We start from the raw sequence: 7,039 nt of genomic DNA on the forward strand, positions 1-7,039 counted from the left end.
AGGGGGTCGCACACACGGGAGACTGAGGCCCGGAGGGGGTCGCACACGCACACACGGGAGACTGAGGCCCAGAGGGTGCTGGCTGTCCTAAGGTCACACCACTGGAGCCGTGGGGGTGGGGGGTGCGGAACAGTGGCCGAGTGAGTGCACAGCTCCACCTCGCCGGCCCTGATCCCAGCCCCGGCCCCAGCCCCAGCCCCCTCTGCAGGCCTGAGGGGAACACGGGTCAAAGTGCAGCCCTCCCTTGGTCTCTGCTTTGGATAAGGCGCTTCCTGCGCTAGCCTCAGTTTACCCACAGTGAGTGTGAGGATGGGGCGGGGGCACCCAGGACAGGGGAGAGCGGGGACACAGGGTCCGCATGCTGGGGGCACTGACGTGTCATTCTGTATTTGAGCGTGCGTGTGGCTGTAAAGGGCTCGAACGGTGTGGAAGGCTCAGAATAAAAGGGAATTCTTCCTCCAGCCCAGAGGCCAGCACAGCCTGGCTGTGCATGTGTGCGTGTGCCTGTTTATAGGTTAATATGTGCATGTGCCCACATGCGTGTGCACCGAGCATGTGTGCGTATTTGCTCACGTGTGTCTGCTTGTGCGTGTTTATCCGTGCATGCGTGTTTACGTGTTTATATACGCGTACACATACACGTGCTTATGGGTGTGTGCTCTTGGGCGTATATGTACCTGGCCACCCTGCCCCCAGCAGGTGGGAGCCCCTCCAGAGGTCTGCGCCCAGCTCTTTTCTCCAGGACTGGAGACCAGGACAGCACTGTGGTGGCCTTGAGGGAAGGTGCTTTGGCACTTCTGGTTTGTGACAGGAGCACATTCCCGCCACGGGCGAGGGACACCCGCCCCTCGCAGCAGCGCACACGTGATGAGCCGCCCAGCCCAGCCGCCCGCTGCGGGCACACAGGCCCTTAGGCGGTGGGCTGGGGCGTGTGCGGCCTGGGGCTGGCTCCCCCACAGCTGTGGGCACAGCCGGAGGCTCGCGTGAAGAGGCCAAGCCGCGACCCCGGTGGGGCTGCTGTGTGTGGAGCACCGCAGTCAGCAGTGCAGGGTCGAGGCGGGGCTGGGTTGAGGGCCCAGTGCTCCGATCTGGAATTTTAAACCTAGTGCCTCTGCTACTTAGCTTCCAGGGCTGAGGGAAGGAGGGGCTGCCTGACCTCCGCTGTTGCACACGCCCATTCTCCCTTCCTCCTGGTACACTATTCTAGATGAGATTAAGTTTAGTAAGTAAGACACACGGCAAAAACGACCCCTGCCCCCCCCCTGCCCCCCCCCCACCCCCGTAGTTCAGCATTTTCCAGGGTGAAGGTAGAGGGGCAGAGAATGCTGCTTTCGCCCCTCCCCTGCAGCCTGCCTCCAGCCTGCATCTTTCATGACTTCCGAAACGCGATCTCCCCTGCGCCCCAGGAGGCGCGGTGCAGGGCCTGGTGGCTCAGGGCCGAGGGGTGCGGGTGCGTCCTGGGGGGCTGGGGAGGGGCCAGCCAGGGGCAGCTGTGCCCAGGAGAGAGGGGCTTCCTGGAGGTGGTGACCCCTGGGCGGGGCATGGAGGGCTCCAGGAGTGGCCTGAGGCCCAGTGATGTTCTCAGGCAGAGGCACCTCCTGGACAGAAGGCGTCACCCCTGAGGGACTGTGAGAGCAAGCCTCATCACAGATCTTGGTAATGAATGACAGGGCAAGAGGAGGCTTCTGGGGGCCGCCAGGGTGTCCTGTGTGTGCACTTAACTCCTGAGGCTCCAAGTTGTCTGCGTTAATTGTGTACAGCTTTTTGTATGGGAATGACACCTCGGTAAAGTGGTTTCAAATCGTTTTTAAAAATAAAAATTAGGGGGGCGCCTGGGTGGCTTAGTCCGTTAAACATCTGACTTCTGCTCAGGTCGTGATCTCACTGTTCGTGGGTTCGAGCCCCGTGTCAGGCTCTGTGCTGACAGCTCGGAGCCTGGAGCCCGCTTCCGATTCTGAGTCTCCCTCTCTCTCTGCCCCTCCCCTGCTTGTGCTCTGTCTCTGTCTCTTTCTCTTTCTCTCTCAAAAACAAACATTAAAACAATTAAAAATAATGATAATAAAAATTCGGGGCGCCTGGATGGCTCAGTTGGTTGGTTGGGCACCTGACGCTTTGCTTTTAGCTCGGGTCATGATGTCACGGTTCACAATTCTAGCCGCAGGTCGGAATCTTCGCTGACAGTACAGAGCCTGCTTGGGAGTCTCTCTCTCCCTCTCTTTCTGCCCCTCCCCCACTCATGTTCGCCCCCCTCCCGCTCTGTCTCTCCCAAAATAGATAAACTTAAAAAAAAAATACAATAAAAGTAAATACATAAAAATTAAAGAAGCAGCTCAGTTTGACTCTACCCCGCTTTGGTAGGTGGCTGGGGGAGCGAGCAGGGTTCTGGTGCCTACACTTCACTTCCTGCCCTGGCCCCCGGCCCGGCCGGGCCCGAGGAGGGCAGGCGGGGGCCCCCGGTGGGGTTGTGCCAGGCAGGGGGCCAGAGGCTCCACCCGGGGCCAGACCAGCACATGTGCTGAGGCTGCAGCTTGGTCTCCTAGAGGAGTTGATTCGGGAAGGGGGGGTTGTCTTACAGGGCTGCACAGCCCTGTCCGGACTCTGATCTGTCAAGGAGCCCTTCCCTCTGGGGCCCTGGGCCTCGCCTGCACGCCCCACGGAGCCCCACCACGTGCCCAGTGGGGGGGGGGGGCACAGGGGGGGGGGAGGGGCACAGGGGGGGGGGGGGGTGGCACAGGCTGACCAACCCCTCCCCGCAGCCATCCCGCTGGGGCAGGAACCGGCCCATTAACGTGAACCATTATGCCAACAAGAAGAGCGCGGCGGAGAGCATGCTGGACATCGCGCTGCTGATGGCCAACGCGTCCCAGCTGAAGGCCGTCATCGAGCAGGGCCCCGGCTTCGCCTTCTTCGTGCCCCTGGTGGTCCTCATCTCCATCTCCCTCGTGCTGCAGATCGGCGTGGGCGTGCTGCTCATCTTCCTCGGTGTGAGCCTGGGCTGGGGCCCCGGCGGGGGAGGGCCCCGGGGCAGCCCCCACTCAGCCATGCGGTCAGGAGGTGGCCCCCCGCCTCTGTCCCTCCACCCACCCGAGCGAGGCTGCGGGAGAATGTGGTCTACGGGGACTAGCTGGTGGTCCTTCCCCCGGGGGGAGGGTCAGGGCTCACCTCCACGGCTGGCTGTGTGACCTCGGGCAGGTATCTGACCCCCGCGGGCCTCAGTTGCCTCATCCATGAAGTGGGAGTAAGGGCAGGGCTTTGGGCCCACGTGACAATCACTAGGCCACTGCCCGCAGTGCTCAGAAAGGCGCCTGCCTGGGTGCGTTCAGCGCCAGCGCGTTGTGCCCTCAAATCCACACCTGGGCCTCGGGCCGTCTCTTCTGCTCCCAGACGGACACCTCTGAGCTTCCGTTCTTGGAGAAGGGGCTGCGGGGCTGAGGCCACAGGCCCGGAAAGCAGTCCGAGCGTGGCGGCAGGCCCAGGTGCAGCGTCGGCTCCCTTCCGCCCACAGTCAGGTACGACCTCAACAACCCCGCGAAGCATGCCAAGCTGGACTTCCTCAACAACCTGGCCACCGGCCTAGTCTTCATCATTGTCGTGGTCAACATCTTCATCACTGCCTTTGGCGTCCAGAAGCCCGTGATGGACGCAGCACCCCGGCAGTAGGGGTTCAGGTGAGCCAGGGAGGGACCCGCCTGCTGCCATCCACCTGCCGGCCCCGGGCGGGTCCGTCTCCACCGCGAGGCCGCCCGGGCACCCGCTGACCCATGAGCAGACCCTCATGACCCGCGTCGGTCCTGTGGGGCGCCTCCGGCCGTGTGCACCATCCCCGGGCACATCCCCTGTCCTTGCTCGGAGGCGAGCACCCACCCAGGGTTGCCCTACCCAGGAGCAGGAGCTGCCATGGCCGGGGGACCCTGGTTGAAGCCCCTCCACTCTTTGGGGCCTGGGGGCTGCCTCAAGGGCGAATGCGGGTCAGCAGGCCCAGCGTGTGTCATGTGTGCTGCACGTGGGGCCCTGGCCGGGGCGCACACCACAGGTACGTGTGGCCTCGGGCCCAGAGGTTGCTCGGCAGGCCCGCCCCAGAGAAGGGGTGGGCACTGCTGACAGACAGCCACCAGTCCAGCACCGCGGCCGAGTGGAGAGCAGGCTGCCTGAACACTGCCTATGTGTCGGGCGCATGAAAGAAAACTTCCAGGGGGGCCAGCCGGAGGTTGAGGTGGGACCCGGGAGCAGGGCCCACACGTGGCCTGGCTGGGAGTGTCCATTTCCCACTGGCCAGCCATGGGAGTCCCAGCTCACTGCCTGCCTGCTGGCCCTGCCTTGGTGTTAAGTCCATCTCCCCCAGAATCCTCTGGATGCCAGCCTGCTCTCTTGCTCATGGCGTGATGACCAGGCCGTCTATTAATTGTAATTAAACACAGTCCTGGCCCTCCCTGAGCATCAGCCCAGAGAGGGTCACACCGGTCTGCTCTCTGAGGCCCCCCTTTAAGCCCTGACAGTGACCCAGGAGGGGAAACTGAGAATGGAGCTAGAGGCCCCTCCAGACAGGGTGGCCCTCACCCTCCTCTCCCTGCTCGGCAGATGCCCCCAGATCGCACCTGGCCACAGCCACCCAGGTCCCAGGAGCCGCTTCACCCTTGAGGCCCACGTCCCTGTGAGAGGCCCTTCCCGAAACTGGAAGAGCCCGGGCGGGCCCGCTAGACGAGTCCTGGGATGAGCCGCCAGTGGTTAGGCCCCTGCAGGCCAGCGCAGGGCCCCTGGAGTCGGGCCCAGGAGGCCGAACTGGGAAAGGGCCGTGGCTGGCGTGGACACACAGCGGCCCAAGGATGGGGGTGAGAGGCCCGGCCGGCGTTGGCCTCAGGACGTTTCCAGAGGGACAAGGAGACCCCCACCCTCTGCCAGCGCAACAAGCATCTGGCCTCGAGCCCCCCATGCCGATGGCCTGTGGCGTCTGTGCTTCCTGACCCGGGACTCTGGACCTCAAGCGCCCTGGGCCACGGGCCCTGCCCATGCCTTCCACCAGCAGTGACGGGGCAGAGCCCCCACTTTTATAAGCACCAGTGACCAATAAAGCTAATGCACCTCCTCCCCTGTCTTGGGCCCTGCAGTCTACACTGCAGATGTGTGTGTGTGCCGCGCTCTTGTCTATGCTGCAGACCTGCCCGCGTGCTATGTTCTCATCTACACCGCCCATGGGTCTGTGCGCTGTGTTCTCGTCTACACTGCTGCCAGGCATCCCACAGACTTTTCACAGCAGAGCAGACCCTGCAAACGCACTCCCCTGCTCAGGCCCGGGCCTCCAGGTGCTCCCTCAGGCCCGCGGGGGCGGGGGCATGTGTAGGACCACTGGCTTGGGGGGCTGTGTCAGTGCCGCAGGAGGGACACTGGTCCCTCGTCCACTTTGGTGGCTTTGGGGTCAGAAGCCAAGACCTGGACCCTCTGAAGAGGTTGGAAGGACAGTGTGCAGGATGACCTTGGGTCGGAGGGACAGCCAGGTGTCACCATATGCCCTCAGGGCACTGGGCCCGTGACCCCCTGGCCTCATGGAAAGTTCCAGCGCTCTCGGATTTCCTGCAGCCTCTCTGCACCTACAACCTGGCTCACTGTGGGGTGCCCAGTGCTGCTGGCCAATCAGGCCGAGGGGGCTGAGGGAAGGGGGGCTGGTGCTGGGTGGGCCGTGACCCACAGAGACCCCCGAAGCGCCAGTGTTGGCTCCAGGGCGTCTGTCCTGAGGGTCCCCATGCTGGCTGGAGTCCCCTGTTCTCTCGGTCCACCCCTGCGAACTCCAGGGCCTGAGCCCTCGCGCTCTGCCCCCTTGTCCCCTTTCCCAACCCACACCGGCACCGCCTCATGTCCTTGATGTGACAGGACCCTCACCTGGTCCTCCAGGTGGGAAACTTTCCAGCCCCAGGTCCCTCCCTAAAAATATTCAGGTGACTGTGGTCAGCTCGCACAAAGTGATCGATAAACAGAAGTGCTGGGGGGGTAAGGTGGTCCAGTCCTCGGCTTTACTCGGGAAAAAGCGTGAGGAAGTGGATGACTCGAGGTCGAGAAGGGCTGGTGGCCTCGGAGCTGGGGCCCTGGGGCAGCCCTCTGCTCCCGTGAGCATGTCTGTGTCCTGATCTATGTGTGAGACAAAATCCATGAAGAAGCATGAGGGGCAGGTGGGCAGAGGGTGGACGTGTGTTCGCAGAGGAGCTGATGGGGCCCCACCGGGCAGGGGCAGGCAGCCCTGGGGTCTGGTGGTGCCGAGGTCACAAACTTGGGAATGGCCCTGGGGGGGCGGGGCGGGTAGCTAGCTCACTCCTCCTGCTGCCGGGAGCCCGGCTCACCTGTGTTGACTGACGCGGCTTTTGCCAGAAGCAGCAGGAGGTCAGGCTCACGTCTGTGACCTGTCTACGCAACCTGGCCCTCCTGCCAGCCCACCCGGTGCACCCCCTCTGTCTCCCTTGCCCCCCCTCTCCCCCGGCCATCTCCAGCGTCCCGGGATGTTCCCCTGGCCCAGTCCTGCCCTGCACAATGCCCCTGGGGTTGCCCAGAGTGGCCTGCGGCCTGCGGTGTGGACTAGCCGGTAGTCACGTGGGGTGGCACCATGCACGTGGCCAGCAGATGGCCTAGCCCCTCCCCGGGCCAGGACAGGAAGCCCGTCAGCGCACCACCAGAGGGGTGAACCCCAGATGACCGGACCGAGCCCCAGTCACCGAGCCGGGCTGGCCTCCAAAGGTGCTGGGGCACCGGGGACGGCAAGGGGTGGTGGGTGGGTCTGTGTGCCCTGGTCCCCCCGGCACCCCACACCTCCCCACCTGCCGGCTCCCAGGCTCGAGCCTCGGCGGCCCCTCTGGCCCCCCGGCCCTCGCTCCAGATGCGCTCCCATCTCAGGCCTCGGCATGTGGCCGCTCTCCAGGGTGGGGCTCACGTCCTGCAGGTCCTCCTGACCCTCTCCGCCAGTCACTGTCACAGAGGCCGCTCGGGTCTACTCCAACTTGGGTGCCACGGGCTGGCATCGCCATCCATAGTGTCCCCCCGGGCCCGCGTCTGAGCC

The 7,039-nt window shown here is 64.1% G+C and overlaps 1 protein-coding gene across 1 annotated transcript in view; it reads left to right on the top strand.

The window, feature by feature from the left end:
• NINJ1 (ninjurin 1) overlaps nucleotides 1–5,085 on the top strand; it is a 17,113-nt gene extending 12,028 nt beyond the window's left edge. Inside the window, exons 4-6 of the mRNA XM_040449272.1 lie at nucleotides 2,735–2,982; nucleotides 3,506–3,668; nucleotides 4,579–5,085. Of these exons, the coding sequence (XP_040305206.1) occupies nucleotides 2,735–2,982; nucleotides 3,506–3,660 (403 nt within the window). The 3' untranslated portion in view covers nucleotides 3,661–3,668; nucleotides 4,579–5,085. The remainder of the gene's footprint in view (nucleotides 1–2,734; nucleotides 2,983–3,505; nucleotides 3,669–4,578) is intronic.
• Nucleotides 5,086–7,039: the final 1,954 nt, after the last annotated feature.

This window comes from Herpailurus yagouaroundi, unplaced genomic scaffold (genome assembly GCF_014898765.1).
Source record: "Herpailurus yagouaroundi ecotype Mexico unplaced genomic scaffold, PumYag 199, whole genome shotgun sequence".
Classification (NCBI taxonomy): domain Eukaryota; kingdom Metazoa; phylum Chordata; class Mammalia; order Carnivora; family Felidae; genus Herpailurus; species Herpailurus yagouaroundi.